Source organism: Rhamphochromis longiceps, linkage group LG22 (assembly GCF_057381845.1).
Source record: "Rhamphochromis longiceps isolate RC_006_pf linkage group LG22, R_longiceps_female_GT1.1, whole genome shotgun sequence".
In the NCBI taxonomy this organism is placed as follows: domain Eukaryota; kingdom Metazoa; phylum Chordata; class Actinopteri; order Cichliformes; family Cichlidae; genus Rhamphochromis; species Rhamphochromis longiceps.
Genome location: NC_140577.1, coordinates 3,280,005 through 3,290,782, shown reverse-complemented (window position 1 = coordinate 3,290,782; position 10,778 = coordinate 3,280,005). Strand labels below are relative to the sequence as shown.

General features: G+C 41.1%; 1 gene segment (V, D, J or C); it reads left to right on the top strand.

Annotated features, from left to right (window-relative positions):
- Positions 1-924: 924 nt before the first annotated feature.
- LOC146643114 (Ig lambda-2 chain C region-like) lies at positions 925-1,358 on the top strand. The segment is given in 2 exon segments: positions 925-928; positions 1,033-1,358. Coding segments are annotated over 2 exon segments (330 nt in total).
- Positions 1,359-10,778: the final 9,420 nt, after the last annotated feature.

Sequence of the window (10,778 nt, the reverse complement as noted above, 5' to 3'; positions counted from 1 at the left end):
GTTTGTATCACTGTGGTTCACGTTCGGTGGAGGAACCAGACTGGAATTTGGAAGTAAGTTAAAAATAAAGCTGATTTATTCATTTTTTCTTTTAATTTTTATTCCTTAATTGAAAATGTTGAATGTTAATGTTTAGCTTTCTTATTAATATTTTTGCTCCAAAAGTCATATTTGGAAATTTATATGTGAAAGGTTATTACAGTGAATAATTGAGAGTGGGGTAGTTCACAGTATGAATGATTATTTCTAGTTTCCATGTAAAGTTTTATTTTGAGGGCTTGTAGGTTTAGTTCAGTCACACAGAGTCAGAGAGCCGTGTCTCTCTACAGTCAGAGGTTTTTGTACGGCGGCTCAATGAGTTTGTATCACTGTAGTGGACTTTTGGTGGAGGAACCAGACTGGAATTTGGAAGTAAGTTAATTAAACTGCTTTTATTATGAAATTTGAAAAAGGTGGATCTTAAAATTAGTCTTAGAGAGCTTGAAAGATTAATTTTTATTTTTTTATGACAATTTTAATATTTGTTATTCTGCTGTTATATGATGGAAGGTGACTCAGAGCAGATGGTTTTTTTGTCTACATTTCTGTCACAGAGAAAGGAAATTTTTATCTGGAACCAATATTAAACTTCATTATCCATCGATTAGTTTCTAAACTTTCCAAATAATAACTCTTATTTGAAAAGGGGATTAGAAAATGTGTAAAATCCAAAGTGTTATTGTGTCAGATGGGCCTTTGAATCGAAAATGCTTAATGATTGATATCTAATCGTCTATGATTCAGACTTTACATGGTTTTAAAGAAAAACTTGTTTCCACATCTGCTTTTATTTCCAGTGTAGTTTGAACATATTTCAGGTCAAACTGTGTGATGATTCTCTCTGTGCTGATATGCATGAGAGGTTTCTTAAAGGGAAGTGAAACAATGTGTGAGTGAATGACTGGTGGAGCAGAAAAAACACCTGACAGAAACTTCTTAACGGAGACAAACAACTTGTGGTTCCTGTCCTCTAATCTGATTGGTGTTTCCTAGATGACACCCGTCCCACCCTGACAGTGCTGCCCCCCTCCGTTAAGGAGCTGGAGCAGGGGAAGGCCACATTAACATGTCTGGCCAACAAGGGCTTCCCCTCAGACTGGACTCTGTCCTGGAAGGTGGATGGAAGAAGCAGCAGTGACGGGGAGGAGAGCAGGAGCCCTGGAGTGCTGCAGAATGATGCCCTGTATAGTTGGAGCAGCACCCTGAGGATCACTGCAGACCAGTGGATGAAGGTGGGCTCTGTGACCTGTGAGGCCACCAAGGACTCCCAACCTCTGGTCTCAAAGATACTGAGCAGAGATCAGTGTTCACATTTGTGACCTGACTCACTGAGACTCTGCTGCTGCCCTCAGTCTGTTCTCTCTCTGTCTCTGTTTCACTCTGAATTCAAATCTCATGTTTTACTGCTTGTAGTATTGCTAATGATTAAAAAAATAAAAAATCTTCAAATGGTGATTTTCATGTGTTTCAATTTAACTGTTGTTCTGTCTGAAAACCATCCTGAGGTTTCAGTAAGCATGTTTCCACAGATCAGCACATCTGTCTCTGACACACATTTATGACACTCACATGTGCTGTTTCACTTTACATCAAATTCTTGTTAATTCGGTTATTTATAAAAAGTGACGAATAACAGAGAACAATGAATTGCATCCACCAGCTTCACCCAGGTATGAGTAGTTTCTTTGTTGTAGTTTCCATCATGTATGACTGTGACGGCTTCATCTGTTGGGTTTAACAGAAACAGTAAAAGATCAGAATGAGTTTCTGTAACATGTATTTGACTAGTGATGACACACTTCCTCGCTTTCTTCAGTCAAATAAAGACTTTGGAAAAGATGAAATAAAACAGGAGATATAAACAGGATCTTACAGAGTCACCAGTGAGTGGCTCTGAAAGGCCTGGACAGCCACTGATCAACACTGGCCTCTTAACAGCTGTGAGCAGAGAGGCAGGACACATATGCAAACACACAGAGTCAGTCAGCTGCAGCTGTTTACAGCTCAGAGCTGAGAACATCACAATATTTACATTATTTACAAGTTGATATTTTGATTAGATTAACCAATGAGCTCAAGGATTAAGATGAGAGATAAAGATAAAGTCGACTAATTCATCTAATTGTATTTTTTATGTGATTGACCTTTGACCTTTGAATTTGTGTATTTATTTTAAACAATGTCAAACGTGAAGTCAGTGTTTGTGTTTTTATCTTTAGTACTGAAACCTTCTGTTGCCATGGTTCAGCAGTGATGCCTGTCTGTTGCCATAGTTACTGGGCTCAGAGTGGGAAATGAAAGATCAGCAGAGTTGAAACTTCTACTGAAATCCACAGCTGGCCAGTCCTTCTCTGAGCAGTGGTTGGAGCTGCAGCAGGTGAATGACAACATTAACACAGTAAAACAGGTCTCTTTCTTAAACAGAAGCCTGTCATGCTTAACTTTTGAGAATATAAGTAAATCTTTCTTTAAAAGAACTCTGTCCTGCTTAACTTAAAATTATATAAATTAATAGAAAACAATAGAGTGAAAAACATTCTTGTAACAGTGCACATATAGTGCATTTAGTACAATTGGCTTCAGTTGAGGTATTATTTCAGCTTTTCTAATGCTAATCAGCTGCTCCTGTTTTTAAAACCCACTTGTTCCCATGATTACGCATCATAACTCATCATCATTATTCATCTATGTATTACTTTTATGTATTAGTGATCTATTTGTTGTAATCATCTATCCTTGCAGTTGTTTATTACACAAAATAAATTATATTATCACACTTCTGGCCACATAGCGCTGATATTCAGTGCACATGCCCATATTAACCTTAACCAGAGGGTTTAAAAAAAACAAACCAGTGTTTACATACCATATCTGCAGTGTTGGGGAGTAACGGAATACATGTACCGCCGTTACGTATTTAAAATACAAAATATGAGTAACTGTATTCCGTTAAAGTTACCGTTTAAAAGGTGGTATTCAGAATACAGTTACTTTGTTGAAATAAATGGATTACACTGCAGTACTTCCCTGTTTCATTTTGTCGCGGGTCAGGACTGTTTGGGTTTTGTTTGACAGCTACGTTCTGTTGTTCCAGGCGGCAGCGTTACGGTTGCCATGGTTACCGGGCGACGCTCTCTCTCTCTCTGCGACTGTGTGTTTCCTGGGTGAGAGAGCGCCTTTTCGTTGTTGTTGTGCTAAGCTAACAGGCAGAATGCTACAAGCATAGCTCTAAAGAATGTAGCATCATGGGCAGTGTAGTCCGTGCTGCAGGGAGAATGGACTGCCATACACGTTATGGGTCTGTGAGCGCGAGGGGGGAGAAAAAGGGGAGTGGAAAGGTACGAGTTGTCATCGAGCAAAAACGGGAGCTGGAAGCATGTAAATATAATAATAACCACTGCAGCCAAGAAGAGAGCCTGACGAGCCCAGTTGTAAGTAAGCTATTAAGACTCGACTGTACACCGTGTTCGTGTTTTCCTCCGAAAACAATAAGTTCTGTTGGAGCAGCCTTTCAACGCCTCTCTCTGTCTCTCGCAAGAAAAGTTGTCCCACACAACAAAGTAAAGCTATTTTTCAGCTACGAGCCGACAGGGACCCCGCCGTATTAGTCAGAGGTCCCTTTACTACAGTTCGGAGTCGCGGACCTTCAGTAATAGTAATAAATCACACAGCAATAGTACATTCACGTTGTTGTAAAAAGCACGATAATATATTAAGTAATCTAAAGTATTCAGAATACGTTACTGTCATTGAGTAACGTAACGGAATACGTTACAGAAAACATTTTGGGGCATGTATTCTGTATTCTGTAATGGAATACATTTTAAAAGTAACCTTCCCAACACTGCATATATGCTTCTGCCGTGGCCTGGTGGACAAAAAATTGGTTAAGGGTTCCCCGAGCTTTCACACCCCTCATGTTCTTCATGTGCCCACCACTAGAAGCATGCCTATGGAAAAAGTGCGCCGGCACACAGTGCAGTGCACTTTATAGGTGTTATCGTGCATTTTCCCAGCCAGGTGTTTTCCTTTTCCCATTCCTTCCTGTACTTTTGCAGCCTTTTTTTTCCTCTTTCTCTGAGGGGAACAAACATTGCTGCTCTAATGCTGGGCTCACACTGTGCGATTTTTGGCCCATTTTGAGACGATTTTTGAGTCGTGCGACCGATTTGGTGATCGGCCCGATTTTGGCCTTCATCGTGCATCGTTTAGTATACGTGGGGTAACGAGAAGCGGCTGTGTCGTGTCACCACAGCCGCTCACACTCCTCACGCGCAAACACGTAAACGTCGGTGAAAAAGATGGAGCAGCACGGCTGTGCGGCGTGTGATCTGGACACAAGCGATGGAGGCACAACTTGTGGAACTTTGGCAAGCTCATCCGAGCCTTTTCGATGTGGCATCACAAAATTATCACGACCACAACAACCGTGAAAATAGTTGGATTTACACTGCTGCTCAATCACAGCTGCCTGATCATGTTTTTCATTAGCAATTTAGCAAAGTTGATGGTGGTGGTGTGTCTGTGTGAGTGAAAGACAGAGAGAGGGAGAGCGACAGATTTTCTGTTATAACCTTCATTTTATGGAGGCACAGTGTGAGACCCTGATCGTGACCTACCAACTTCTAACCCCTGCGAGTCAATCGTGCAGTTTGAGCAGGAGCTGAATAACGTGACTGAAAAAATCGCACAGTGTCTGCCCAGCTTTAGGTGTACTGTCGTCCGAGACTTGCACCACAGTGTCGGCGTTTGTTTTGGCCATGCTTCTTGTTGTGGTCATCTGTTGTCTTCCGGTATTTTCTCCGTAAGCTACCTTTCCTCGACCAGTGAGATGAGCGGTAATCTGAATTGTCATACTCGAATTGTCATAAGTGTGCTGTCAGCTCATTGGTCACAAAGCAGGAGAGGGGCTGGCAATTATGATTTCAAACAAAGCGTTAATTCCATAAACATTTATAGACTACTTTTGATTCTCACTGTATTACGGGACAAAGTGCGTCCCTTATTAGCTCAATACGGGACGTGTGCTTTTGTTTCTAAATACGGGACATTCCGTTTTTTAAGGAACGGTTGGCAACCCTACCTGGAAGATAGCCGTAGCGTCAATGCTAACTTCTAAAGTGTTTCTGTTTGAGTGCAGCTGTTGGTCAGAGTGAAGTCAGTCTCACACTGATGCCCACTGAAATCATCAGAAACTCCAGACTGTTGGTTTGATACATGAAGAGATTAATATATTAATAATAATAAAAAAACAACTTCCACTGTAACCTCGTGTGGTCTAAGTCATCACTGAAGAGTAAAGCTAACCCTAACTCTTCATCTTAACCCTAACACTTTTTCAGAATCTGTGACTTTTAGCAGTCAGTGAACAAAAAGAATGAACACAAATGACAAACATTAAAATATAATCCTGAGACCATCAAACATCAACTCACATCTATAAATCATTTATATAAAGGTTATGAACAGAATTGGTGAAAAGGTTCAGCCTATCAGGAATCAGTCTTCAGTAATGTGAGGAAAACTCTGAACAGCCCATCAACAGGTCTGATAGCTCATACTTCCAGCTTCTTCCCCACAGGACACTCCAGGGGACGCAGTCAAATATCTGCAAGTCCACTGAACTGAACTGCTGGGCAAACTCTCCATTCACCTTCGAGTGTCTTCAAAAGTGTAAAGAGCTGATCCTGTGATCCACAAACAGGACTAAGCACCTATTCTTCCTCATGAATCCAAACTTTGACTAACTTTGTGAGAACTAGGGATGGGTATCGTTTAGGTTTTATCCGATACCGGTGCCAAACCGGTACTTTTGAAACGGTGCCGGTGCTTAAACGGTGCTCAAACCGGTGCTTAAAGAATGGAGAACACAAAATTGGTCCAAAAAGCTCTCATGTTCAGCTGTTTTTTTGTAAAAAGATAACAATGTTAGCCTTTTCTGCAGCTATGGGGCATATATGGTATCACTCTTGACTGGAAGCAGTGCTTAAACAATGGAAAAAACACAAACTTTGTCCAAAAACCTCTCATGTTTAGCTGTTTCCCTCTTTTTCTTTGGTCATTTTAGCCTTTTTGGCCAGGGTGAAGGGAGTATCTGCCATCAAACAAGAGGACAGCCGCATGTAGCTATGATGATGTTTGCTAGTTCACCTTACATGCATTAATGTAATAACGTGGTTAGCCTACTCAACGTAAATTACACACGAACAACATTAAGCTACTCACGCAGAGAAGAACGGCTGCTGCTGCATCATCATCCTCATCATTTCTGCTACACTGGCAGGGCTAGGGGCCAGGACTCTCCTCTTCGGGTCTTTGGGGGATGTTGCTCCGGGTCCGATAACAGGCAACCCACTCGCAGTAGATGTGCTTGGTGTGAGGTCTCGCAGCAAGCTATCAAATACGGCGCATTTCTCGGTTTTTAAAAAAACGCTATGCGTCGCCAGGTGTTTCATCGGATTTGAGGTGTTACCTCCTTTGACAGTATCACAGTATCAGCTTAAAGCACTTGTTGCTGCTGAGTTTGCATCTTTTGCTGTGAAGTACAGCCAGACTTTTGACCGCTTCGACTTGGGCATTTTTAATCTGTAGCTCTGCTCTAAAAGAACGTACGTACCTGGACCCGCCTACTATCCTCGGAAACGTAAAATGATTGGCTAGAATCTAAAGTGTATCACAGCTCAGGAAAAAAAAGCACCGAAATAAAGCACCGAAATGTGCGCTGCTTTTGGGTCTGGTTACTACCGTTTATGTCTGAACCGGTCATGGCACCGGACACCGGTACCCATCCCTAGTGAGAACCCTGGTGTAGATGTTTCTAGAGAGACTGAAGAGTGTGACCACCTTAAAAGATCCTTTGTCTGTATTTATTTGTATTTATATTTTATTAAAGGAGAAGTATGACTGATTCTAAGAAATTCTATTAATGAAGTCAAAATTACTAATGAACAGATGTTAGTAGTTTAATTTAAACCTTGTGTGTGTGTGTGTGTGTGTGTGTGTGTGTGTGTGTGTGTGTGTGTGTGTGTGTGTGTGTGTGTCCTCAGTGAACTGTATCAGTCTCTGCAGTATCTTCCAGCTGCAGCAGTCACTTCAGTTTCTGTTCAGTCTGACTGAGGGAGGTTTTTGTACGACTGTTTTTCACTGTGTGAACACATGCTGGCTGTTGATAACATGAAAACTCTGACAGTAATAAACTGCTGCATCTTCAGCCTGGACTCCACTGATGGTCAGAGTGAAGTCAGAGTTTGATCCACTGCCTGTAAAACGAGCTGGAATCCCTGATTCTCGAGTGCTAGCACGATAAATGAGCAGTTTAGGAACTCCTCCATCTTTCTGTTGGTACCAGGCTAAACGGTTGGAGTTATAAACATTCTGACTGGTCGTACACTTGATGCTCACAGTTCCTCCCACAGCAGAGCTCACTGCTCCAGGCTGAGTCACTGTGATCTGTCCTCTGGACTCTGAGGACACAGAGACAAAAACATAAAGCAGCTTCATGGTTTTGTGGGCTTCATTTCAGAGGGACAGATGTTGATAGAGGAGAGGAGTTTGATTCTCTGGACTTTACCTGTGAAGCAGCAGCAGAGGAGAGTCCAGATGAGGACGCAGATCATAGTCATGTTTTTGATGAGGAGGATTTCTGTGGCTTCTGTTGTGATGAAGGACAGCTGTCAGTCATCCAGTGTTCAACTCTCAGGACTATAAACTCTCCCAGAGCACTGGAGCATGGTGCTGCTGATGCAAAGTGCCTCTCTATGGAAATGACTTACAGAGAAAAACCCAACAATCATATGACCCCCTATGAGCAAGCACTTTGGCAACAGTGGGAAGGAAAAACTCCCTTTTAACAGGAAGAAACCTCCGGCAGAACCAGGCTCAGGGAGGGGCGGGGCCATCTGCTGCGACCGGTTGGTGTGAGAGAAGGAAGACAGAATAAAAGACATGCTGTGGAAGAGAGACAGAGGTTAATAACAGATATGATTCAATGCAGAGAGGTCTGTTAATACATAGTGAGCGAGAAAGGTGACTGGAAAGGAAAAACTCAATGCATCATGGGAATCCCCCAGCAGCCTATGTCTATTGCAGCATAACTAAGGGAGGATTCAGGGTCACCTGGTCCAGCCCTAACTATATGCTTTAGCAAAAAGGAAAGTTTTAAGCCTAATCTTGAAAGTAGAGATAGTGTCTGTCTCCTGAATCCAAACTGGAAGCTGGTTCCACAGAAGAGGGGCCTGAAAACTGAAGGCTCTGCCTCCCATTCTACTTTTAAATACTCTAGGAACAACAAGTAGGCCTGCAGAGCGAGAGCGAAGTGCTCTAATAGGGTGATATGGTACTACAAGGTCATTAAGATAAGATGGGGCCTGATTATTTAAGACCTTGTATGTGAGGAGCAGAATTTTGAATTCAATTCTGGATTTAACAGGAAGCCAATGAAGGGAAGCCAAAACAGGAGAAATATGCTCTCTCTTTCTAGTCCCTGTTAGGACTCTTGCTGCATCATTTTTTTTTATTTTTTATTTATTTATTTTTTTGGATTTTTTTGGATTTTTTTGGATTTTGGATTAGCTGAAGGCTTTTCAGTGAGTTTTTTGGACATCCCGATAATAATGAATTACAGTAGTCCAGCCTGGAAGTAATAAATGCATGAACTAGTTTTTCAGCGTCACTCTGAGACAGGATATTTCTAATTTTAGAGATGTTGCGCAAATGGAAGAACGCAGTCTTACATATTTGTTTAATATGTGCATTGAAGGACATGTCCTGGTCAAAAATGACTCCAAGGTTCTTCACAGCGTTACTGGAGGCCGAGGTAATGCCATCCAAAGGAAGAATCTGGTTAGATACCATATTTCTAGGCTTTTCAGGGCCGAGTACAATAACCTCAGTTTTATCTGAATTAAGAAGCAGAAAGTTAGCGGCCATCCAGGTCTTTATGTCTTTAAGACATTCCTGCAGTTTAACTAATTGGTGTGTGTTATCTGGCTCCATGGACAGATAGAGCTGGGTGTCATCTGCATAGCAGTGAAAATGTATGCTATGTCTTCTAATGATGCTGCCTAAGGGAAGCATGTATAATGTAAACAGAATTGGTCCTAGCACTGAACCCTGTGGAACTCCATAATTAATGTATATATCAGGAACCTTAATAAGGAGTAAAGTTCATCACAGTCACTTATCGTTCAGAGTCCTCCTGTTATCGAAAGTGCAGAACATAACAGGAGCTTATGGCACACCATGAACAGCAAGTGTTAATTAATATTGACATGATCTGTGCCACTTCATGGTGTATCACTGTGAGTAATGGGATCACATGTTTTTTTTTTCCTTTCTTAAAGGATGGCCCAGTGTAAGGAAGTACTGAAGCATCTTTCTTTACTATTTAGAAAATTGAGCTTACTATTCAGCTGCAGTTCATAGAAGTACACAAATGGAGAAACTGTTCATGAAACAGGAGGATGAAGATGACAGACTTTACACTATCTTCATATCAAAACCTTGGGAAAAATCTATATGACCAATAGTATAACTCTAGCTTGGTAGTCTATGATCTAAAACACAGTGATCATCAGTACCACTACTTTAGGTCTGACAAATAATTGTACACGTACATGTCCCAAAAAAGTATTAATCCAATTAAAAGTCTTAACATTTTACTGTGAGCTTTTGTCTCAGTTTCTTCGTCACAGGTGTGACACAGTATGAGAGAACTGTATATTTTTATATATTTTATTTTATTATTTTTTACTATTTAATTTGTAAAAATGTGTATACACACACACACACACACACGTAGAAAAACATTTAGTATACACATCCAGAAATGCATACACTATTATATATTGTACATATATTTATTAGTTTCAGGTTGGCCATTCTTGTATTTTGCTCGTTTGTGTTGTTGTGTTTTGCACATCTCTGTTGCTTGTGGGGCTCGCACACAAGAATTTCACTCGCATGTGCTGTGCCAGTGTGCCTGCACATGTGATGTGACAATAAAAGTGATTTGATTTGATTTGATTTGATTTGAGAAGAACAAAATGTCACTTCTAACATGTGAAGCACTGCATGGGCACCAGTTCCAAGGAAGTGCAGGATTTTGGGAATGACCTGTGTTTTGGGATAAAGTGTATTTTTAAAGAGCCGTTTGTTACTGTAACTGTTCATTTACCTGTTGCATTTGCAGTTTGACTCATAACTATTTTAATTTTAAAAATGAAATAAAAGAGTGGGAACGTTGAACAGCAAAGATGAACAGCAACAAGGAGCAGTAGCCTCCATGGAGAAGAAGAGAAGAGGCCGAGATCAGAGGAAAGTTAGCCCACTATCGGAACTGAAGAAAGGTATGATGGACAAAGGGGTTCCTAAGAAGTACAGCAAGCTGTCCAAACCTGAGGCCTTGAAACTGCCAAGTAAACACTTACAGCCTTGGACAGCCAGTGGAAGAGAAATATACCAGAGAGACAGAAGGTGGGAGAATAAACCAGATGTTCTCCACTAACCAGCTGCTGCCAATAACCTGCTTCAGATCTCTATGGAAATGCTCTGACTCCAACAAGGACTTTGATCAATCTGATGATGCTGTTAATCAGTGAATCCATCACTTTATCGTAATATTAACCCTCCTGCCATCCTTTAAAAAACTCACACCCATCCCTAGGGACCATTCTCAGCCACGCCATAAAAAGACCATATATCCATATTTTATTCCACTTTAAATTAGCCAACCTTGTAAA